General features: G+C 34.6%; 1 protein-coding gene across 2 annotated transcripts in view; it reads left to right on the top strand.

Moving 5' to 3' along the window:
• SPAG16 (sperm associated antigen 16) overlaps positions 1–26,796 on the top strand; it is a 1,005,541-nt gene that overhangs the window by 687,125 nt on the left and 291,620 nt on the right. For both annotated transcript variants that reach the window (XM_058706052.1, XM_058706047.1), the window contains one exon: positions 19,314–19,379. In XM_058706052.1, the coding sequence (XP_058562035.1) occupies positions 19,314–19,379 (66 nt within the window). The remainder of the gene's footprint in view (positions 1–19,313; positions 19,380–26,796) is intronic.

Raw genomic sequence — 26,796 nt, 5'->3', positions numbered from 1 at the left:
AATAGACTTTAAAACAAAGACTATAATGAGAGACAAAGAATACTACATAATGATAAAGGGAACAATCTAACAAGAAGATCTAACAACTGTAAATATCTATGCACCCAACATGAAAGCACCTAAATACATAAAGCAACTTTTAACAAACATAAAGGAAAAAATTACCATAATATAATAATAGTAGGGGACCTTAAAACACCACTTACATCAATGGAGAGATTATGGAACAGAAAACCAACAAGGAAATAGTGGCTTTGGATGGCACATTGGACCAGATGAACTAACAGACATATTCAGAACATTCCATCCCCAATGGAATACACATTTTCTTTTCCAAATTCATATAGAATACTCTCCAGAATAGATCAATGTTAGTCTACAAAACAAGTCTCAATAAATTCAAAAAGAATGAGATGATATCATGCATGTTTCCTAGCCACAAAAGTATGAAACTAGAAATCAATTACAAGAAAAAAATCTAGAAAGAACACATATATATGGACGCTAAATAATATTCTACTAAACAATGAATGGATCAACCAAGAAATCAAAGAAGATAGAGACATATGAAAATGAAAATGCAGTGGTCTAAAATCTTTGGGATTCAGGAAAAGCTGTTCTAAAAGGGAAGATTATAGCAATACAGGCCTACTTCAACAACCAGAAAATAATCTCATATAAACAATCTAAACTTACACCTAAATAAACTAGAAAAAATAGAAGCAATCTTTTAATCACAAAAGTCACAAAATCATTTTTTAAAAAAGCATTATATATGAAAAGTTACTTTTTATCCTTGGTGTACTTTTCTAAAGATAAATACATGACTCAACATTTCCAGTTTTCCAGATGTCACATATCCTTAAAATGGCAAGCACAAAATTTGTACCTTTTATCTGAGAGAAGCAAATGTCCTTTAAGGTACTCTGACAGATAATTTATAGCAAGGTAAAGAAAAGCAAAATTTTAATCTCTTCAAAAAGAAAATAGAAATATCTAATGAAGGATATTAATCCATCTTTCTAATACTCAGAATAATGTTCCATTGTCTCAAAGTCTCAAATACTATTAAAGAAAACCATTGAAAGATGTGTTCTTGTTGAACATATCACATCATACCACCCCTATATCCACAACAATCCAACTTCCCTCACATACAGATCTGCCTTAAAGTATTATTTTTCAGGTATTCTTCCTTCAGTTACCATTTAAGACTGACATTAAAGGGAGACGCTGTACTGGGAAATCTACTTAATGGAATCTGCTGTTTAATTAAATGGCCAAAAATTTTAAAATATGGGTGTTTGATGATAGAAATGTAGTTGTTTTGATGGAAATTTAGGTGACTGAAATAAAGATATTTGAAAATAGACATTTAAGTTATTTAAAAATTGAATCTAAGGTGATATCATAAAGGCTATCATTCTCAGAAAAAAAATGGAATAAAATGTATTTTAATTAGGAATGCTATAATTTTCCTTAAATTTTAAAAAAATTCAAATATAATGCATTTCAACAATAAGTGGGGGAACCCAATTTTTAGTGATAACTAAATTTGGATTTAGTTCCTATAACATTTTAATATTTGCATTTCTAATATAGTCATATATATATAACCACTCAGCATATGTGTGATTATGAACACAAACATCTTAGGGCATTCTTAGTTTTTTATCATTAAGGTAAAAATTTTAATGATATTTCATAGCCATTATCTTTTTTTAGAAAAGTTGCTGAAAAAAAGTGTCCAATAGCAAAAACAAATAATAGTCCCATATACTTGCAATAAACTATTAGAAAATAAAGTTCAAAGTGAGATATTATTTAATGAATATCTAAAAAAATCCCCAAATGCTTAGCAATTCATTTAATAAAGCATGTAGAATTATTGCACACTAAAAACTACAAAATATTACTAGGGAAAATTTAAAAGACATAAATATCTGCAGGAATATTCCACATATATACATTGGAAGCATTCATTATCATGTCATTTCTTCCCAAACTGATTTAGAGATTCAGTGAAATAGCCTAAAAAAAAAAAATCACTTTCTTTTATAGAAAGACAAACTGATTCTAAAATTCATATGGAAATTCAAAGGTCAAAGGGTACAAACTTTCAGTTACACAATGAAGAAGTTCTGGGGATCTAATGTATAGCATAGTGATTATAGTTAGTTATACTGTATTGTATACTTGAAATTTGCTAAGAGAGTAGATCTTATTATTATCACCCCTGTCCCCCAAAAAAGGTAATTATGTGAGGCGGTAAATAGGTCCATTAACTTGATTGTGATAATAATTTCACAATGTATATCAAATCATCACATTGTACACTTCAAACACATACAGTTTATGTTTGTCAATTATATCTCTGGAAAAATAATGATATGAAATACAGTGTGTGAAATGATATTTTTGCATGGTGCAGGATCAATTTTATATCTATATTGAAAATAATAAATTATACAATACAATAATTTATTATATGACACATATGAGTTATTTATACAATAAAATTTATGCAGAACCCTAAACTTCTAAAATATACATAAATTAATTCTAGATAAATCATAGGTTGAAAAATAAAATTTCTAGAAGACAAAAGGATATTCTAATCACTTTTGATCTTTAGATAAGTGAGGCATTATTAAACAGGCACAAATGTATTGCTACTAAAAGAAAATATTGATAAATGGATATTATAAAAATTAAAATATATATATTCATTAAAAACATTAGTTTGAAGAAAATAAAAACCAAAGTGGGAGAAAGTTTTGGGGGGTGGGAGACAGGAAGTAGGATACAGACAAAACAAAACAAAACAAAACAAAAAGTACATCCAAAAATTGGTAAGAGACAGACAATTTCCAATTTAAAAATATAAGAGGGAAGGGGCACCTGGGTGGCTCAGTCAGTTGAGCGTCTGACTTCAGCTCAGGTCATGATCTCATGGTTCATGAGTTTGAGCCCCAAGTCGGGCTCTCTGCTGACAGCTCAGAGCCTGGAGCCTGCTTCAGATTCTGTGTCTCCCTCTCTCTCTGCCCCTTCCCTGCTCACACTGTCTCTCCCTGTCTCTCAACAGTAAATAAATGTTAAAAAAATAAAACGAAAATATAAGAGGGATGCCTGGCTGGCTCAGTTGATAAAGCATGTGACTCTTGATCTCAGGGTTGTAAGTTCAAGCCCCATGCTGGACATGGAGCCTACTAAAAAAAAAAAAAAAAAAAAAAAAAAAAAAACGATATTCAACATGATTTGTTACCAGGGAAATGCAATTTAAAAAACATATTGAGGGGGTGCCTTGATGGCTCAGTCGATTGAGTTCCGATTTTTGGTTTGGGCTCGGGTCATTATCCCAGGATTGTGAGATCAAGCCCTGTGTTGGGCTCTGTGCTGAGCATGGAGTCTGCTTGAGATTCTCTCTCTCTCTCTCTCTCTCTCTCTCTCTCTCTCTCTCTCTCTCTCTAAAACAAAACAAAAAACACAGTAAGATAGCACCATACAACCACTACAATGAATAAAACTAAAAAGATGGGAAATACTGTTGACAAAGATGTTGAAAAACTAGAAAAAGAATATTCATAATAACATTTTTTTAAATAGCCACTACCTAGAATAACTTCAAACGTCTACCAACAGTGGAATCAATAAACAGGCTAGCTTCATGCATTGGAATACCATAAAATATGAAAAATAATGAAATACTGGTACACACAACATAGATGAATATTGTAAACAAACATTTAAACGTACAAGACTACATAATTAATCATTTTATTTATATAAAATATAAAACCAGGCTAAAAAAACCCTAATCTATGTAGATAAAAATCAAAATAGTGATAACATTGGGGGAGACTGATTGGGAGGGGCATGAGGAAGTCTTCTGAGAGCTAGTAATGATCTATAAGTTCATCTAGGTATTTTCACTTGGCATAAACTCGTCAATTTAAACACTTGTGATTTCAACACTTTGATGTATGCATGTTATATACTTCAATAAAAATGTTTTCTTACAAAATAAAATAGAAATATGCAGGGAGAAACTGCAAGCCCTCAGGGGAAAAATAAAACATCCATCCTTAAAACAGAGGCAAACTAAAAATGCAGCCTCACTCATTAAGTCCAAGACAAGGAAATACAAACATGACAATAACTAAGTGAAAATGATTTATTTTTATCTCAATATACATCATCATCGCTCTTTATGTCTTTATGTGTTGTGCTTAAGGAAAAATGCATTCTGATGTCTGCAGTAAGAAAGAACAGATTGTAAATTCAAGAACTGCTTGAGTTTAGACTTTTCAAAAGTATGTAATTGTTAATTTTCTTAAGTAAAGATTTCTTCCTTGATTACAACTGATTAGTAAAAGAAAATTTCTCTCAGTCATATTCCTGTATGTGGAATCAAAAACTTATTAAGATAAGTACATGTCTGTATTTGAATATATTTTTATGTATTTAAATATGTATTTTATATGGTAGAGTATATATTTAAATACAGAGTCACACAAAAACATATATATTCAATTTTAAATGCATGGGAAATAATGGTATGGATAATCCAAGAATCATTTTCACTTCTATTTGAATTTAGAATGCCTTGCATGATTTTAAGGCATATTTATCTTCTTGATTAAAGTTTGTTTAGCCCAATATTAAAATGAGTCTGCACTACTTGAAGACACAACACCTGATCTTGAAGAATTATATCTGCAATATGCTGGTTAACAGAAAGAAGCTATCCGAGGGTTAAGTATTTTATTCCAATTTTCATCCATAAAGATCAGCAACATACTGATAAATGAGAATTGGCTATAAATTAAAATCAATCATTAAAATAGGGACATGACTGAAAATAAAATGGAATTAAGAAAATGGTCTAAAGTAAAAATGAGACTATTTCAATTAGTTTTTTCTTAGTTCTATTCCTGTATGTTTGTGGGCACATGTATGTGTGTGCATATGTATTTTGAGAAAGAGCATGTGCCATAGTGAAAAGATCACAGGCTTCAGATTCTGACAAGTGTTCAAATACTGAGTCTGTTAATTTTAAGATGCCTAAGCAAGTTACTTGGTGTCTTGTAGTTCTTATAATAGCATATACCTTGGACTGTGATTCTGGGAATTTAACCACAATGACATATAAGTTAATAGTTTACTTTTGTTGGAACAAACTCAATAAGTAAGCTGGGGCCAGATCACAAGTTAGGGAGGTTTGTATGCAAGATGATGAATTCAGTTTTTGATACAGTCAGGGATCATGCAATTGTACCATGATCAATAGCAAATTGAATGTAGAAAAATCTGGGCTGGAGATAGAAGTTACACAGGCATCTTACATATGTGTGAGAGGAAGCTGTAGGCAGGGACCAAGGCCCCTTGGGTAAGGGTATAGGAAGAGAAGAGGGGAGAGCCTAGAATCTAGAAACAACACTTAAAGGAAGAACAAAGGAAGTGTTAAAAGCAACACTTAAAGGAAGCCGAGAAGATATATATTTTACACCTTATAATTTGATGGTATGTATATACCATCCATAGCATTAGACTCCACATACAAAGAAACAAGTTTGAGCAAGTAGAGAAAAAGTATTTAGTATGAACAATAGGTCACAGCAGTCTCTGGATACCTAAAGGCAAGATTACAACTGTATTTTGTAAAGGACTGGAAGCAGGAATAAGAAGACTTTGGGGATCCTGAGCTTTTGCTCTCTCGCTCTTTCCTCTGTTTCTACCTGTGTGTCTTCTTTATTCTTCTATAAACTTTATTTGTTCCTCTGAACACGTGTTGAAAAGAGTTTCATTCTAGGTTTTAGGCTTCATCCATCCAAGAAGTCACTTCAACATGAAAGTACAATTTAAGTCCCTATTCTGAGCTTTGGAAACAAGGTATTATTTCATGAATAAATCTTACACATTTTTGCTGACTGCCCCAGCACTACCAATCAGACTGCAGTCCTGTGCCAGAGCCCTTCAGTCACTTGTACGGAGAGTGCTGAGTTCTCTACTCCCTGTGGCTGTGCAGGCAGGCTGACTATCCATGTGCTAAGAATACTGACTCCACTGACCATTTTCAAATAAATAAAACACCACACTGGAAAGCATGGAATCAGGCATATTGCATGGCTGCCAAAGTACCTAAATGGTAAGAGGAGCCTTTGATTTCCAAGAAGCAGTTTAACTGAATCCTACTCCTTCCTTCCTCCCATGGACTCTATTCAGTCATTCACAGTTTTTTTCTACATCCTATATCTATATCCATTTTTTCTACATTTCCATAGAAATCTTGTATTACAGGAAATACAACCTGCTTTTATTTTTATGTAGAAACCAATGCAGTAATGCCTTATTTTCCTATCTGACCCTCAACTACTCTCTTTTCTTATCTGGGCTGCCCTGGGTATACACTTCCCAATAAAGCATTAGCACATTAATTCTTGCATTAGGCTCCATTTTCAAGGGAACTCAGGCTAAGAGAGACAGCTTATTGTTTAGATAGACTCCAGTTCACCTTCTGACTCTCTCTGCATGGTGAAAGAAGGCAAAGTACCCCCAGCCTGCCTAATAGGATCAGGTAATTCTATAGCTTAGTGGGCACAAGGGAGGTTATTTCCACAAGAGAAAACAACAAAAACAAAAAAACACTACCATCAAGTCAGATACCCCAAAAAATATCTGACAAAAATTAAAAGTATAGTTGGATGCCTGGGTGGCTTATTCAATTAAGCATCCAACTCTTGATTTCAGCTCAGCTTATGATCTCAGTTTGTGAGATCAAGCCCTGCATCTGGCTCTGTACTGTTGGTGTGGAGCTTGCTTGGGATTTTCTCTCTCTCTCTTTGCCCCTCCCCTGCTTGTGCACTCTCCCTCCCTCTCAAAATAAATAAATAAGCATTTAAAAAGAAATGGGAAGTGTAATCTGCTAGGTATTACTCCTCCCCTGTGGATCTGATAATTGCAAGTGTTTCCATTTTATATTTTTCTCTCTTCAAACAGTTGAATGAATCAGATCATTTGAGGTATCACTATAAAGATGATATAATTCTGAGAAATAATATTATTGGGAAATTTATTATAACATAGTTTTTATATATTGAAGTAGTGACATGATATACATAGATATATAGTTATATAGGTATAGATTTTTCTCTATGAAATTAAAAATGTGTAATTAGGGGGCACCTGGCTGGCTTGGTCGGTGGAGCCTATGACTCTTGATCTTGAGGTTGTAAATTCAAGCCCCATATCAAGTGTAGAGATTACTTAAAAATAAAGTCTTTAAAAGTAGAAAGTATGTAATTAGTTTGAATGTACCTTGAATGTACATGTAATTACTTTCAAATGTAGCTATATGCCCTTATCAAAATAAGTTTACCCTTATAAGGCATATTTTTTGGATTTCTAGAAACCGTACATTCCCTGGCTCAATTCAATTTGCAGAGGTAAGGTAGGGAAGATACTAGCACATTTGCCTTCTCTTCCATCATGTAGGGCAGCAGCAACTGGTGAGGAAATGAGTTAGAGCTTGAGGATCCATCTTTGTGTGACCTGTGGGATCTGCACGTAGATCTTTCAAGGCCCTCAAATCTCTGCCCTTCCATTGTTTCTTATAAGGCTTGTACATACGTAGTCAAAAGCAAAGATAGCCTCAGCAAAATAGAAAGTAATATAGAAAAACATAAAATACTTCAAAATTAGATCTTCCAACTAATGTGAAAAAAATAGGTCACTAACTTTTCTTCATTTCCCACCTCACTATCAGAAGCCACTATTTAGCTTTCTTTTTCTTTAATGCATTCAGCAAATTGTATTAAATTTATATGTAGAGCATCATAGAAAGGCTATGAATACTAACCAAATTATATATCACTGCCGTTGGCAGTAATAATCTCACAGTCTGATAGGGAAATCACTTTGTTTAAATAATTTGTTATATTCTGGATTCATGATGTTTAAAATGCTAAATTCTACTACAGTTATCGTGTTCCCTTACTTATAGCAATTCTTAAATGAATCAACTTAGTAGAATTTCAGGGAAGGCAGTAATCCAAAAACTTAATCATTGTGTTTAAATTCTCAGTAAATTTCAAGCAATACCTAGAATCTGGCAATCTTTGTTGAAATGGCAATGCTTAGGGCAAATTGGAAAAACAGCTAAGATGTTTTATACTGACTAGATGAAAGACAATGTAGGGTCTCTTATAAGTCATAGTCTTTTGTTACTTATTTTATTAACTACATTCATTTAGCATCAGACTTCAGACTCAGAAGAATCTAGGAACTGGAGATCAGGGAGAAGATACAGACTTTTTTTGACCTAAACCCTGGCCCCACACCTTTTATGCTTGCTTCTGATGAGAAAAGATAATTTAAAAGGAAAATTAATTCTGACTAGTTTAAGTAGCTATTTAGGTCTCTACACAAAATAATGTACATAGTTGGAGGAATATGGGCTTTGCAACCAGTAAAATTGGATTCAAATCTATGACACTCCTTGTGTAAATGTGGGCAATTTATTCAACCTCTTGGTGTCTCTGTTTCTTCATTCTTGAAAAGGTGATAATAATATTTATGATAAAATTTTTGTAATAAATAAATCATATCACTTAATATATGACCCTAATGGGGTACCTGGCATGTGGTATTAAAAAAAGTGAGGGAGGCCATGGAGTATTGGCAGAAGAATTTTCTGAAGACTTGAAGCCTTAAAACCACCAATAAGACTTCAGTAGAAGATCCTAGTTCCAGAAATGTCTCAAATAAGTCCTTAAGAACAAACAAGACTTTTAAAGAATGTTTGTTCTTCAAGAATGCTAACTGCAGGAAAGATTTTAATTTTTATGAATAACTTATGATAACAGTGTTATGCTTGATTCCCTTTGTTGATAAAATTCTTCAAGACACATATTATTTAGGCCAAAGTACCCCAAACGTCACCTTAAACAGCTATTTCCCTAATCATAGGCAAGTTTCTCTAAGCAGAATCACCTGGTGCTCAAACCAGACTCACCAGGAAGTTTTGGGGAAAAACAAACAAACAACAACAACAACAACACAGGTGACTAGGCATACCCACAAAGCTCTTTTACAGTAGATCTGGAGTGCACTTCCAACAAGATCCTAGGTGAGGTTGGGTCTGGGACCACACTTTGAGAACTACTGTATAAGGAAATAGTTTCTTAGATGCTTTCAAATACAATGTGAAGCATAAAGTAATATAAAATAAATGGAAACATATTTATGCATATAAAAATTAAATAATAAAAAGACATATATATTTAGGGTAACCAACTGTTTCCTTTCCACCCCTTCTCTGAAAACCACAATTCAACTAAGACTTCTTCAGAAGTAGGATCCTTCCAGAACTAGGATCTCACCAAGATTCCAAGATGCATAGTACTTAGGTCCTTTAATTTACTTTTACTTAACAACAGATCACTTGCTGGTTGAATTGTGTCCCCCCAAAAATGTATGTTTGAGTCCTAATCCCCAGTTACTTGTGAATGGTCCTGGATTATAAATAGACACTTTGCAGATGTTTGTATTTAGGATAAGGTCATATTGGGTGGGCCCTAATTCACTGTGACTGATGTTCCTTATAAGAAGACAGAAACTCAGACAGAGAAGGCCATGTGAAGGTGGAGGTAGAGATTGGAACACTGCATCTGCAAGCCAAGAAATGTGAAGGATTTCCAGCCATCACCATAAACTGAGAGAGAGGCATAGAATATACTCTTCCTCAGAGCGCACAAAAGGAGCCAACATTGCTAAAACTTTTGTCTCAGACTTCTCCAGAACTGTGAGAGGATAAATTTTTTTAAGCCACCCAGTGTGGTCTTTGTTATGGCAGCTTTAGGAAACTAATACAGACTCTTTACCCCAAGACCTACAATATTCTTGTTATGCCCAGAATTCGTGATCCCCAAAGACCACCAGGGAGCCGACTCCGATGCAAAAGCAAAAGAGCCTTTATCCGAGCTAGCTGGAGCTCAATCCCCTACCTGCACCGACACAGCAGTGAGATACCAGGGAGAGAGAGCGAGTTTCAAAAGCACAAAGGTTTTATTGGGGTCTAGGGGCAGTTGGTGAGGTAATGGCTGTGGCCTCAGCCGATTGGCTGGGGAAGGGTCGGAGTCCTGTTACGCAGGTTGCAGGTTGCTGGGCGTGTTTTGATCGGGAAGTTTGAACGGGTGAGCGGGAGGTTACTCAAGGGGAGGAGGAGTGGTCAAGGTGAAGGACACAGAACAAGATGGAGTCCGCAGGCGTAGGCCCGCCCTTTCATTCTCAGCCTGCCTCTTAAATTTGCTTCAAATCTCAATATTTTGTATTGTATTTTCTCTCCCACTCATTTTATTTCTTCATCCTTAGGAGGGCAGAATTAAAGAAAGAAAAAATGCAAGAAGAGGGTGGGGCAAGTGTAATCATCTCAGCCTGAAATCACTAGAACTCAAGAAAGTGGTACCACTATGAAAATACTCTTCTGACCATTTTCCTCTGGTTCTGCATCAGGTTTCTCAAACTCTGGATCTTGTTTTAATTATCCTGCACCCTTAGTTTCAATGTCCTGGCTGAATTATTTATTTTTGGACCTGATTCTTGGCTCTCCTCCTGGCTTCTCTTGCCCTTACTCTGGGCTTTGATACCCTTTGCATTTCCCTGCAGCTGGACCTTGTAAAACTTTCCACTTGGCCTTCCATTTTGACTCAGGCCACTTGGATTTACTCAGTTCTTCCCTGTCTATTCCTAAATCCACTCTTAGCAATGCCTAAGAAGTCCGCTCACCCTTGTTTTTTCATAAGTAAATTTCCCTTCATTATAAGATCTTTCACATCCTTCTCCACTACTTTTCTTCCCTTGTACATGTCCCCTGACTTCCAGGGCCCTGACTCTCCCTATTACTTCCATTCTTCTATTTTTAGGCCGTGGTTCCACTGTCTTCATTCAGTAATTTCCCTACATTCACCCTTTTCTCTTCCTTATCATGTCTTCTGTCTTCAGGACATCATCCCATATTCATCATTTTCTTTAATACTTGTTTCACATTGTTATTCCTTTCCTTGTTGTGTTGCAAAACATAATGTCTTGTTCTCAACTCCGCATTGTTTGCAATGTTTCCTGTAAATGCCCCACTTCATAGTTTCCAAGAGAACTATGAACAACGAACAACGTGAGGCTGTTGGTTTTACATACAGAGGTTTGTTTTGTGAATGCAGGAGAATTTAGATGTTTTGTCAAGGAAAAGGTATTTCTACAGACAACTTTGGTTCATTTGATGCCCCCTGCTCTACCCAATCTGTATGTTCTACTTAATCACTGTGATGGACATATTGTGACCAAAGCTCATTTTCATCAAAAGAAGTTCCCATAGGGTTTGCTTCTTTGATGAAATGGAATAATTAAATAGAGTCTAGAGAAAGGTGGTTGGAAATATATATAATAACAATTTAGTCAGTTTTCATGGTACTGGGAACATTTTTTTAAAACCCTCCCCTCTAAATGGCACCCAGAGCTCCATATGAAAGCTTTTTCTCCTAGAAAAAAAGCTGGTTTCTTCAGCAATTCAATCTAGAACAAAGAAATAAAAAATACTATGTACTAAAAAAAAATCCACAGCAGAAATTATGTAGAGGCAAGGCAAACTAACATTAATAAATGAAGCTAATTAGACTTGATTTGCATATTTAACTCATCTTAATTACACATGGATTCAGCAAACATTTTAAAAGCTGCAATCAATCTTTCACAGACGTGGTTATTTATATGAAATAACAAAAACCAGGATCCTTGTTAATGGTTATTCTGTCTCCAATTTATATGCCAGTGAGATTGTTTCAGTAATAATAATGGAATATATTTTTCTTTAACAATTTGTAAACCTATAATGTTAAAATTCTTTAATGTCACAAGGTTATTTTTAAAAGATTTGCAGAAAATATGAATGTTATATAAATTACTCCATTACATTAAATATTTGGCCCTGTTCAATTAAAAGAGGATCTTTGTAAAATTCTTTGACATTAATTCTTAAACTTGATAACTAAGGTGGTAGCTCTAATGGAATAACTACATCTGACTGGTAATGAGTAGGAGGATATTCTTCTCACAGGTGGTATAACCTTTAATTCTGCTCACCTTTGGACACAGTTTGCTTTGCCTTCTTTAATAGCGATTTTCCTTGGTCCTAAAATTTGAAATGAAAATGCACAGAATGCAATTGCACAATATAATTCTCTTTAACCTCAGTGTTTTATTTAAATAATTTTTTTCTGAAACAGTTTTAGCTATTTTACTCTAAGTAATTATTTTCTAGAAATAAATATACACCGGAATAATTCTATGGGGAGACAGTGCCTCTGTATTTTGATGTGAGGGGCTGGCAGGGCTGATGGGGTGGCACAGACAGTAATGCCAACAGGAAAAAATGGTACCTGTTTTCTGTGCAACTGTCCAATGGGTGTGACATTCAATGATTAGGGCTCTACTTCCTAGAGTTCTTCTCCGTGAAGATTCTTTTGTAAAAATCAAAAGTACTGAGAGGGTAATCCTTGCCCTTTCATCTGAATTGCCTTGAAAAGGTGGAGGTCACGTGGTGAAGGAAAGAAAAATCGGTGAGGGGCAAAGTTATTATTACTTGCTTAGTAAATTTCCTTGGAATGGCCTGTGTGTGTGTGTGTGTGTGTGTGTGTGTGTGTGTGTGTGTGTGTACTAATTCAAAAATATTTATTGAATACCTCTTATGAGCCAGCTCATCTCTGCAGTTATCATTATGAAGTGATGAAGATAAGGAACATCATCCCTGCTATCATAGAACTTGTAATCTGCATATTGTTACCATGTAATAATTAACATTTACTGAGTACTTGCTATGTCTCAGGCAGCAATCTAAGCATTTTATATGAATTAACTTAAATCCTCACAATGGCAGCATCAAGAAGATACTCTTATTATTTCTATTTTACAGATGAAAAACTGAGGCTCACAGTATTCCAAGGACGTAATAAGTGACAAAGCCCAAATTCAAATTCAAGCAGTGTCACTCCAGACCCTGTGCTCTTAACCATTAAGGTTATATACATGGATAATATTCATCTGTTTAGATATATGCTCAAGCATGACATAAAAATTCAGGGGCTCCTGGGTGGCTCAGTTGGTTAAGCCTCCAACCAGCTCAGGTCATGATCTCATGGTTTACTGGTTCAAGCCCCACCTCCGGCTCTGTGCTGACAGTTCAGAGCCTGGAGCCTGCTTCGGATTCTGTGTCTTCCTCTCTCTCTGCCCCTCCTCCCGTCATGCTCTGTCTCTCCTTCAAAGGTAAATAAACATCAAAAAAAATTAAACTTTTCATTCTGAGATTACATATTAGCTCAAAGTGCATTAATATAATGTATATAAATTCTATATTCAGTACAATAAACACTATAAAATAATCTTACAGTTTGATTTTTACAACCAGCTAATGCCCTAATAGCTATTGCACTCCTAAGATATTTTATGAATATTAGAATAAAGATATCTTGCCCCTTTGGTATGACTGAATTATGTCCTTTCAAATTCATATGTTGAAATCTTAACCCTAGTACTTCAAAATGTATTGGGAAATAGGGTTTTTAAATTTTTTTTAATGTATATATTTGAGACAGAGTGTGAGGGTAGATAGAGGCAGAAGGAGAGAGAGACACACAAAATTTGGGGCAGGCTCTGAGCTATCAGCACGAACCAAACTCAGGGCTCAAACTCATGAATTTGAGCCAAAGTCAGATGCTCAACTGACTGAGCCACCCACACACCCCATGGGAAGGAGATAGGGTCTTTAAAAAGGTAACTAAGGTTAAATGAGGTTGTTGGGATGGGCCCTAATCCAATCTGACTGTTGGTCTTGTAAGAAGAGGAGATTAGAGCACAAATACACACAGAGGTAAGACCATGTGAAGATATAAGAAGATGGCCTTCTACAAGCCAAGATAAGGCCTCAGAAAGAAACTAACTTTACCAACACCTTCATCTTGTATCTAGCCTCCAGAACAGTGAGAGAATACATTTTTGTTGTTTAAGCTACCAGTCTGTGGTACTTTGCTATGGCAGCCCTAGCAAACCAAAACGTCCTTACTCCTCTCTGTGGTGTCAAAGAAGGAGACCACCAGTCAATACCTGAAACCAAAAAACTGAATTTATCATATACTTCAATGAAGAAGAGTTATCCTAATTAAGCCAATCCAATTGCTGATTTTATATCTATTTTTTGTGGACAATTTACTTTGAATAGTATTGGTTACACAGGCAGGACTGGGTTACGTTGGTCTTAGAAGAATAGTTTGTGTTGGTTATTGAGACTTACTTTTTGTCTCTTATCAAGGTAGAAGAAGGTTAATATGAGCTTTGGGAACATGTGCACTGTAGTGAAACTTTGGCCAGTTGGCTGAATTTCAAATCATGAGTCTGATGCTATTTAGCTTTTCAAGAAGTGTTCACAGAAGTTAGTTGTCATTGATTAATTAGATAGTTTTAAAACCAGTTCTGGTTGTTTACTTGTGAGCAGGGCTATGGAACTGTTAATAATTGATTAGACAAGTTTAAAACTAGTTCTGGTGTTTGTTACCATGACAATGGGCCTTTTCCTAGAAGAGTGGTGATTTTTTTTTAATCTGTGGCCAACAAAAAATAAGTAAAACAAGAAATAGAAAAGAATACAAATTAATCTACAACTGTATAGATTACTTGTGTAAGTACTATGCTAATTTTTACAAAAATTTCACCACCTGTAAATGGGAATTTAAAGTATTATGAGTTTTGTACTGTAGATTAAAAGAGTTACTGTATATAAAGTAGTGTGGTGTTTTTATATAAATGAGAGATATGACCAATAACTTTCCAATGAACTGAATAATAAAACCTGCAATGTTAATCCAGTATCACATTGTTTAACACTACAGTATACAACCTCTCTTAACAAAATGCTCAATAGTGTGATTTCATTTATGCAAGAACTAAGGTAGATAACATGACACAGTAAAGACGAGTGAATGTATGTGCACAAAATGTCCCAGGAAATATGCAAAAGACACTATTACAGTTGTTGCATCTAGGGATGGCCTGAGATAGGAAACTAACTTTTCACTGGATAGTGTCCTATACTATTTAATTTTTCAACTATGTTCCTAGATTGACTATTCATTGGCTACCAATACCTGTGGAAGGAGTCTGGAATTTATTCTGAGCGATGGTAATGTTCAGATGGCTGTTAGCAGGAGCATGGTGTGATCTGATCCAGGTTTTATTGATCACTCTACTGGCTGTGAGAGGAATAGATGGGAAGTTGGGTGAGAGTAGAAGCAAGGAGACCAATAAGGATGCTCCTGCTGTCTTTGGGCTGCGTATGATGGATGGTTTCCTGCACAGAGTGGTAATAGTAAAGAGAGACAGAGGTAGGCAAAGTAGGGATCTATGCTGAAGAAGAAGGTGATATGCTGGATGAGGGAAAGGAGGGGAGTGGGGGTAGAAAGATAAGTATTCTAATTCTCAGGGTTTTTTTATTGCCTAATTTTTTTTTTAATTTTTAATGTTTATTTATTTTAGAGAGAGACACACACAGAGCATGAGCAGGGGAGGGGCAGAGAGGGAGACACAGAATCTGAAGCAGGCTCCAGGCTCTGAGCTGTCAGCACTGAGCTCGATGCAGGGCTTAAACCCACTAACCATGAGATCATGACCTGAGCCGAAATTCGATGCTTAACTGACTGAGCCACCCAGGCGCCCCATGCCTAAAGTTTTTTGTTTGAGCAACTGGTGGTGCCATTTACTTAGAGGGAAAGATTTGGCAGAGTAAAGATAGGCAGTTGAGACATAGTAAGTAAAAAAGTCTGCTTTTGCATACTATGTCTGACATGCTGCATCACTAGCAGGAAACAGATGATACATGAAGTAAACTCAAGTTGAATGTTTACAGAGATGTGAATGGGATTAAGGGACCAAACACAGCAACCAAGAGTTAGCAACAATGGGAAGTCTGAAGGGGCAGGGCAAGCCACAATGCAAGTCCAGCATTACTGGACACATTAGAGATATACTCATGGCCAAGGACCCACATAACACGAGTAGTGGAATTAGGTAGAAAACAGGACCAGTGACAAAATCACAGCTGAACAGGAAGAGAGGTAAAGTGGTCATTTATCTGTCCTCTTTATCTTTCTGCTCTTTCATATCCTATTGATGCTTCCCTCTGGATGAATCCAACCAGACACCCAAGAGCTTGAGTGCCCAAAGCGATGTTGTTGGTAGAGAGCAGGGCACAGAGTAGGACAGTGCCACATGGGGAGTGAATCTGACAGACAAATAGAAAAGGCAGCACCAATGCCTCTACTACTCTTTATTGGGAAATTTAAGAAGGCAGGAGAGCTAAGGGCATAGATTATTTGAAAGTCATCAGCATTTCGGTGGTCTATGTTGCAAGTTCAGGGCTAATATTTGTCAGGCTGTCACTCTGTGTTAGGCACTCCATCAACATTTCACATGCATTTTTCCAATATAATTCTCAAAACAAACCTATAGGTTAAATATCATTACCTCATTGGCACGGTAACGGTATTTAACCTATAGGTTTGTTTGGAGAATTAAATGAGGCAATTGGAGCACAATGAAGTGAAGCAATTTGTTTAAGGTCACACTGCTATTAGGTAGCAGATCCAAGAATTAAGTCCCAGACGTTTCTATCCCCAGGGCCAGTGATAGCATTCATCACTGCACACAGCTTCTCCGAGAGAATTAAATACTGGTGCATTGACATGTTGGGTCACATGTGTTTTTTTTGTTTTTGTTTTGTTTTGTTTTGGCTTTTTTTCTTATAAGACTCTTCACTCTTACATTTTTTCCACTTCTTTGAAAGAAAACAATTCTGACAAGAATTCATCAAAGAAGATATTCCAAATTTTACTATCCCGATTTGGGTATTACTTTTGATTAAGGCTGTTTGCAGACTAGAATATTAGTAACCTACATATTCCCTCTTCCACAAAAAGAGTAGATTCACTTTTATCTTGGGAACAAAGCTGGATAGAAAAGCTTTTTTTGACTTTTCCTAATTCATGAAACATTTATCTTCAAGTCAGGTTTTGTTATAGCAGCACAAATGTGGTCTGTCAGCATTTCCATTATAACCCCATATTTCCAGGGCTTTTCAAGAGTGCCTTAGAGATTCTACTTTGAATTAAAACTTGGCATTCAGGATTTGAATCAGAGAACTCCATTTTCCTTAACAATTAATCAAATAGTTTAGAGATTCTCACTTTAGAAGAGCATCAAATGTAAAACTTTTACTAATGCAAAAAAAAAAAAACATTTTGCTAATTTAAAGTATAATATTATAGTATATATTAAAGTGTATATTAAAGTATATTAAAGTGTATAATATTTGCTAATTATAGTTGTATAATATTATACTTGCATACCCTCACTATGCAAGTATAATATTATACAACTATATAGGATATTAGTTCTCAAAGAAAATTAACTATAAAAGTTCCTAAGACAATATATTAAAGCTAATTATAACTTTACTTTACTTTGCCATTTTGGCTTTGTAAGTAATTTATTTCTACTTTGGGTATTTAGAGAATTCAAAATTCTCAGCATAATTGGTTTAAAGTTGTAACAGTATCAAGATAATTGAACCAGAATAGCATGGGCAGGGGGATCTGGAAAGAGTACCAAGATATTTCAACATATTTTTGTGAAACTTAAATTCATGTGGGGAAATTTTGCATTCTGTGAAAAGGGATTAACAGCAAGCATTAATTCTGTAAATAAATATTTGAAATTTAACTTTGTGAACACAACAGTAATAGGACTAAACAGAGCTTAGTTATAAAGCCTGTCTAACTTTTCTTAGTTCCAAACTATTCCATGGATGTCCTATAGCAATGAGGAGACATGATGATAATATTCTTCCATATCTCATTTTGTAATCTTTTCTGTAGTCTTTCAACCAGCAGTAAATGGGTTTAGGACTAAGTAAATACCAGGTAGTGAATGAGAGGAGATGAAGCCTTTTAATAAGCCTGTTCTCCTGATTGACCTCTCTCCAGCCACATTGGCTGCTTTGTTCTAGAAATACACTATGTAAAAACTCCTATCTCTGAGACATTTGCTTTACCTTTTCCTTCTTCCTGGAATTCTTTTTCTCTTGATGTCTGCTTGGCTTTCTTCAATTTTTGTTCAAATCTTACTTTTTAAATGTAGTCAAACCATATCATTCCCTTGATAATTTGGTTTACTCTTAGCCCCTCAATCCCAAAACCCATGATACCCCTTACCCTATCTGACTTTTCTTTTTTTTTTTCCCAATACTTATGATCTCCACAAACACACTTTATACTTTTTAAAATATCTATTCCCACCCTATCCCCTTATAATATAGGGTGGATGAAGACAAGGTGCTTTGTTTTATGTTATGTTTTATGTTCAAGGTTCTTTGTGCCTGACATAGATTAACTGCTCAAAAATATTTGTTGAATGAATACATTGTTCAATTACATCTGAATTTTAGCCCATAACAAGATTATACAAACAATATTCCACACATGACTTTCTTTGGTTCTTCTACAAAATTTGTGTTATTTCCGTAAGATAATTAAGAATGTCTTTTGAACATTGGTGTCAAAATTAAAAGTCCCCATATTAAAATCCCCCATGTAATGTGTTGTGAGCCAAATTTTCTTGAGATAATTTAAACTGAAGTTTGGGAATTTTTGTGGCTAATAATTTTAGTTATTGTTTGGAAAAGATGACCTGAATGGATAGATGTGAAGTATAGTGTTCATAAAACAAATGATTATTTTGTGTTAAAAAGAATTTACATGTGTTATAACATTTTTATCATGCAATGATATTAATGATAAACTTTCAAAATTCAGGAATTAAAATGTGATCTTGTATTCCATAACAAACAAAAGAACCCTACATACTTAGCTGTGATGGAAATGAGGTAAAAACAAGAAACCTCTGTAAACGTTGACCCCATGGCTTGAAAACTATGCTAATTCTCACATAGTGAGAATTCACCACCAGCTCAGTAGCATAAAAGTGAGGATACTTGAATTTCAGTCCATAGACCAGCATGTATAACACACTTACCAGCACAGCCATGTCTGATTTTGAATGGTAGCTGATAGCAAAAGCTAACATTTTCTATCATGAGAATGTATAATTTCATTATTGGACTAAACAATACTTTAAACCAAATAAAATTAATTATCTTTTGATTTTTGTCACATATTTGGAGAAATTTATTTGATTTTATTTCTGCTTTGTCTTCCTAGGGTAACTGTGAACAATCACTTTATGGTCATATGCATTCTGTCAATGATGCCACCTTCACTCCTAGGGTGAGTTCAGTTCTCTGGATAAATTATTTTAATACTTCATATATACAAGTTAACTGTATTGAAACAAAGTCCCAGGGGTGGGTGGATGGTAAGTTAACAGGGTGAAGAGAACAAGGCTAGGGATTAATTATGGCAGTGGAAAAAATATATAGTCTGGGTTGCAGAAGTTTAAAACACACATGTACAATATACAGTGGGAGGAATGACGAGGAATTCTACTATACTTACTCCACTTAAACACATTTTTTAAAGTGTCTTGTCTAATATGAGCTTCACAAAAGTAAGCAGGATAGACTTGTAAATATTAATGTAGAATCATAAAAATAATGAAAATACTTGAATGGAAACCCAAGAATAAAAAAGCCGTCAAAGAAAAATAGACTTCCTTCAGGTTAGAACAGAGCAACCTTGATTTGACAGTTTTTCAATTGCTCATTGAAAGGTTTCAAATATATCTTTCTTCATATAAACTGATGACATAGCAAAAGTGTTTATCCACAAGCTTGAGGCATTCAGATATCAGGATGATTTCACCAACTAGGAAGACTGTTAAACACTGCTTTGAGTTGCTAAGCTAAAAGGGTGCAGATAGTACTCAGGGAAGGATGATTTAAGTTTGTTCTTTCTCGGATGAAAGCTATTTGACTGATAGATGACCTCTCAAGTCCTTTCAAACTCTATGATTTAATTATTGCTAACATTTCACTTTGTCTCTAAATTCCCAATAGAGTGTGAATCTTAATTCCATATCCCTCTTCTTTCCCAATTAGCTAAAAAATTAATCTGATAGATTACCTACTTCTAACTTCAAAATGACAGCGTTGTCAAAATTCTGATACTATCATGCTGTTATTATTCTTTTAGACAGAAGAAAAATGCTCGCTAAAAATTATTTCTTCTAAAGGAATGTTGTTTGCTCCAACTAAAATTGTGCTGGTGTCACTGTGAATGACACCTGGAATGTTAGTGATGGGCTCAACTACAATTATATTTTAACAAATTCATCTTAGTAAGGAATTTCCATTTAATTGACTCTATTGAGCCAATATATTATGGATTAGTTCTAGGTACCAAGTAAAATTTTATTTTTAGCAGAATTATGGAGCCATTTAAACACTATGAACCCATATGATACAAGGATATTTATGCTAAAAATCTATTAAACAGCTTACAGCTTTACATACCCTAAGAAAAGTAAATGGAAGCTAAGTGGAAATAAATTATTTTGTGAGTTAGGCATTTTATTTTTGGTAAGCAATAACATAGCTAAAAAAGACATACCATTTAACATCTCAAATAATAAAATTAATAAATACAGAAATAACCAAATTAAGTTTATTTATTTAGCAACCAAGGAAGATGTGCATTAAGTATACATAATTCAAAAGCAAGATGATGAATATGAGGCCCAGATGTCCGATAGCAAAGTGGCTAACCTCTTTTTGTTTATACATCTTTGTCCATACCAAAGGACTATTACCACACTATTCCAAATCAACATCCCTAAGCCTCATGAAATGCTTCCATTATTTTATCTCTTCTTTGCTATAAATGTTTAATAACTATTAAGGAAATGATATTTTGTTATGATGACTGACACTCCTAAGTGAAATTTTTGGTCACATATGTCAGTTGTTTTGGAAACGGTTTTATTTCACATACTTGCCAAAGAATATCAAAAGTTTAGGAGGTAGTAGTGACAGAAAGAGAACAAAGACTTTTACTCAAGGACATGGCATTGTGACACAGTTCCCATTCAAATAAACCATCAGACAAAGCTGTCATAATAAATGAATTATACAGCGCATATATAGCAGGCAGAGATTTGAATTATTTAGAATTAGACTTGCTAATTGTTTGATGCCTTCAGGGATATGTATTCAAATTGCATTACTAGTTAAAAATGTATTTAGCTATTTACGTAAACACAGTTTTAAGTAAAGTCTACATTTTAAACTTCTGAACAGAAATCGTAAATGTAAAATTCAGTGTTACCTAGCTAGCAACCAAGAAACGCAGAAACAAACACCCAACATACGATAGTTATTTATGGTCCTAAAACTCTACATAAATTGAATTGTGTTTCTATGTTATATTATTAGGGCTATGATGTCTTTATTTCTGACTGATTTTTCTATTGGAAATAGATATTTTTTAAAACTGCTTTTTAAAGTAATCTGTTTAATGAAACATTTTAAGGAACTATGAAAGCTTTCTACTAAGTCCATTTTGTAAAGCAAAACAAAAATTTTAAAAATTGACAGCAACTGCTGAAAAACTATTAATAGACAGAAAATTCAATGTGCATTAAACACAAAACCAATAACATATATATATATACATATATATGTATATGTATATATATATGTATGTATATATATATAGATATATATACATATATATATACAGAGTGTCCTCTACCTTCAGTTTTCCAAGAAGTAGTCTGACCTGAGTGGAGATTCCATCAGGCCTTCTAGTAGCTCTTGTTGCATTTCCCTAGAGGGATGGCATGGTAGGGTGGGTGTCCTTATCTTTCCGTGGCTGTTTCCAGCTGTTTTCAAAGGCAGGTAGCCAGTGTGGCTATTGCTGTGCCTGCCTGATGAAGTCAGGTGAACACTATAAATCAACTCTATTAGAATACCAATGTATCTTTCCTTGGGAGTATTTACCTCCACCTCACACATTTAAGCTAGGAATTTATCCTCATTGTTGAACAAAATTGGAAGGCTGTACAGGATCAAAGACAATTCTAGTAGTTATAGGGTTTTAATTAGAAAGAGAAGTCTTCAGACTTACCTCAAGTCCTATTCTTACTTCTAATTAACCTGTTGTATTAATTCAAATATTGTTATATTGATTTTCCAAATATAGAGGTATGTGTCTTTATTGCAATTAAATAAAATATGGATGTTCTGGTTCAGAAATGGATAACATTGTATATAGCCTTAGTAGAAGACAAATCAAATTCTAACTTGTTTTCCACATATATAATGCTGTGAAAGCTGTAGCTGCCAAGAATGGAGGTGAAGGAACATGAAGTCAATCAGTGTTATCTTTACAGCAGTCTGAAGTTTTGAATAGATAAGAGAAAAATGGGTTTAAGGAATTTGTACCAAGGAAGATACCTACTCCATCTGTTGACCTTGAGTCATGTGGAGGGTAAGAGATCTAGAAGGAAAGTGGTAATTGTGGATGATATTCAGGGTCACAATTTAAGCGAGGAAGATAAAGGAAGTGTTGGGATTTTAAGGGAATTGGCTGACTATGTATATGGAGAATGGTAGTGAAGGGTATATGAGAGATGGGAGGGGTAATGAGCTCAGATTGAGGAACAAACATAACTCTCTGGAAATGAAAGTCTAAGTAATAAGGGAAAACCTGCTGGCTTGAAAGGTCTATCAATAACAGAAATAAATATAACACCTTCTGTATGTCAAAATGGCCATAAAATCAAAATGAAAACATCAAAAAGCCAAATAACTCATAAAACATAAAGGTATGGGAAAAAATTAAGTCCAGTCTGCATTCTATCCCTAAGTATCTTACCCTGCACTTCCTACCATAAGGAAGTATGGTCTAAGTTAGCTTCAGTTTAAGGGTCATCAAGGAAAAAATTGACTTCCAGAATTAAGTGAGGGCTCATGGATCAAATGAGATCTTTTAAACTCAAAATACACCAGCATCCCACTGAAATCCTAAAGCAGATTGACCGCTTGAATAGATTTCACTGCTGAGAATCTCCCAGGTACTCTCCTTCATTCTTTGAAGACTACAGTTCCTGAATCACTCTTTCTCTACCTATGTGGCCCATGAGATAGTCTGACCACGTACTTCCTTGACCACATTTTCTCCAACACCCTTTTTCTCCTCAGCTACATGTTCCAGAAGTCAGACTCTGAACACCTTAGTCATTAACTGTAAATGTATTACATCCAAAATCTCATTTCCAAGCATGCTTTTCTGAAAGCTTATTTGTCTTTCCAGGTCTTAAGTAAATCCAGTACAACATTTTCTCTCCCTGACTGAGAGGTCTAATCAGTTAAAATCTCACTCACCTTCTTATCACCCTTTCTGCCTTCACTGTATCATTTTACCCCAGCTTAGGTTCTTCAGTTGCCATTCTGTCAGTTCCATTGCAAAGAACTTTAGTTCAATTTGACCTAATTTCCTCTATATTACATACCTGGAAAATCTACATTCTTTAGCCTGTACAGAAAGGATTTAAAAATGCAAGAGAATTGGGGTGCCTTGGTGGCTCAGTTGGTTGAGTGTCTGACTCTTGATTTCAGCTCAAGTCATGGTCTCACAGTTTCCCAGGTTTGAGCCCCTTGTCAGGCTCTGCACTGACTGATGGCACAGAGCCTGCTTGGGATTCTCTCTCTCCCTCTCTCTCTGTCCCTCCCTCACTCATGTTCTCTCTGTCTCTCTCAAAATAACTAAATAATTTAAAATTTTTTTAATTAAAAAAGTGTTTTTTAATTTAAAAAATTAAAATTGAAATTAAATAAAAATGTGGGAGAATTTAATATACTATACCATCAAATTGGTTGCTTTCTGGTTGTTTTTTTTTTTTTTAAATATAGTTGACACAAAATGTTGCATTAGTTTCAGGTGAACAACTTAACGATTTAAGAGGTTTATGTATTATGCTATGTTTATCACAAATATAGCTACCATTGGTCCTGTTACATCACTGTTAAAATGTCTTTGACTGTATTCCTTATTCTCTGCTTTATATTCCCATGACTTACTCATTCCATAGCTGGAGGCCTGTATCTTCCTCTATCCTTCACCCATTTTGCCCAACCCCTCATCCTCTTCCCCTCTGGCCAACCATCAGTTTGTTCTCTGTATTTATAGTTCTGATTCTGCTTTTTGTTTACTCATTTTTTTTACATTCCATTTATGAATGGGATCATATGGTATTTGGCTTTCTCAGTCTGAATTATTTCACTTAGCATAATCCCCTCCAGGTTCATCTATGTTGTCTCAAATGGCATGATCTCATCCTTTTTTATGGCTGTGTAATATCCCACTGTGTGTGTGTGTGTGTGTGTGTGTGTGTGTGTGTGTGTGTGTGTGTGTACACCACATTTTCCTTATCCATTTGTCTATTGATGGACACTTAGATTGCTTCCATGTCTAGGCTATTTTAAATAATACCACAATACACATAGAGGTGCATATATCTTTTGGAGTTAGTGTCTTGGTTTTCCCTGGATAAATACACAGTAGTGGAATTATTGGATCATATAGTATTTCTAAACAGTTCCTTTTCTCCACATCCTTGCCAACACTTGCCTTGTTTCTTGTCTTCTTGATTTACGCATTCTAACAGATATAGATGATATTTCATTGTGCTTTGATTTGCATTTCCCATTAGTGAAGTTGAGCATCTTTTCATGTATCTGTTTACCACCTGTATGTTTTCTTTCTAGAGATATCTATTCAGGTCTTCTGCCCATTTTTAGTAAGATTGTTTGGGTTTTTTTGGTGATAATTTGTAGAAGTTCTTTATATATTTTGGATAATCCTTTATTGGATATATCATTTGAAAATATGTTCTCCCATTCAGTAGGTTGTCTCAGTTTTTCCCTATTGAGAATGATAAGTATGGGTTTTTCAGATATGATTTCCATATATGGTTCCTTATTTGATTTTTTTTGAGAGTTTTTATCATGAGTGAAAATTTTGGACCAATGTGTTTTCATTTTCATATGTCTCCATGTATTTTTTTGATTACTCTTCTCTTGCTTCATTGACTCATTGATTGTTTAGTATCATTTTATTTAATCACATGTTTGTATTTTTTTCCAGGTTTTTTTCATGTGATTTATTTCTAGTTTCATACCATTGTAGTTGGGAAAGTTGCATGGCATGGTATTGAGGCTTTATGGCCTAATATGTGATCTATTTTGAAGAAGATTCCATGTGCACTTGAAAAGAATGCATATTCTGTTGTTTTTGAATGGAATGTTCTATATATATCTGTTATGTCCATCTGGTCAAATATGTCATTCAATGACATTGTTTTCTTATTGATTTTCAATGTAAGTGGAGTAATAATACTTTAAAGTATTAAAATAGGACTTTAAAGTCCCCTGCTATTATTGTATTACCACCTATTTCTCTCTTTATATCTGTTAATCTTTGCTTTATGTATTTATGTGCTCCAGTGTTGGGTACATATTTACAACTGTTATATCCTCTTGTTGGATTGATCCCTTTAACTTTCTGTAATGTCTTTCTGTGTCTCTTGTTATCGTCTTTGCTTTAAAGTCTGTTTTGTCTGATACAGGTATTGATAACCTAGGTTTTTTTCCCCTCCATTTGCATGGTGAATGTTTTTCCATCCCTTCATTTTCAGTCTGTATGCATCTTTAGGTCTGAGATGAGTCTCCTCTAGGTGAATATAGATGGCCTTGTTTTTATATCTGTTCTGCCACTCTATTTTGATTAGAGCATTTAGGCCATTTACATTTAAAGTAATTATTGATAGGTATGTACTTATTGCCATTTTTAAAATTTATTTTCTTGTTGTTTTTGTAGTTCTTTTTTCCTTTTTCTTTTCTTGTTCTCTTTCTTTGTGATCAGTGAATATCTATAGTGTTTTGTCTGGCTATCTTTCTCCTTACTTGTTTATGTATCTATCATAGGCTTAGGGTTTGGGATTACCATGAGGCTCATATATAACATTCTAAGTAAATAGCCGTTCATATTAATTTGATGATCATTCAAGTTCAAACACAATCTAAATGAATGTGTTTTCTTTCCCCTTTCTCTTTCCTTTTTACTCCATTATCTATTTTATGTATATGTTGTCATATTTTACATCTTTTTATTCATATTTTTGTTAGGTCTAATTATGGCCAATTATTTTCCATTTAAATAAATCTCTTCAACATATCTTGTAAAACGTTTTGTGGTGATAAACTCCTTTATCTTTTATTTGTCTGGGAAATTCTTTATCTTTCCTTCTTATCTGAATGATAACCGTGAAGGGTAGAGTATTCTTGGTGGTAGTTTTTTTTTCCTCCAGCACTTGGAATATATCATGTCACTCCCTTCTGGCTTGCAAAAATTCCGCTGAAAAGTCAGCTGATAGCTTTGTAAGCTTTTCTCTTGTAAGTAACTTTTTGTTTCTCTCTTGCTGCTTTTAGGATTCTCTTTATCTTTAACTTTTGACATTTTAATTATTATGTGCTATGGTGTGGACTTCCTTGAATTCATCTTGTTTGGAATTCTCTGTAGTTCTTGGACTTAGATGTCTATTTCTCTCCTTAGATTAAGGAAGTTTTCAGTTATTATTTCTTCAAATAAGTTTTCTACATCTTTATTTCTTTCTTCTTCTTCTTCTTCTTCTTCTTCTTCTTCTTCTTCTTCTTCTTCTTCTTCTTCTTCTTCTTCTTCTCTCTCT

The sequence above is a fragment of the Neofelis nebulosa genome, chromosome 2, assembly GCF_028018385.1.
Source record: "Neofelis nebulosa isolate mNeoNeb1 chromosome 2, mNeoNeb1.pri, whole genome shotgun sequence".
NCBI lineage: Eukaryota > Metazoa > Chordata > Mammalia > Carnivora > Felidae > Neofelis > Neofelis nebulosa.
Note: the sequence above shows the minus strand (reverse complement) of the source record. Positions and strands in the feature narration are given on the sequence as shown.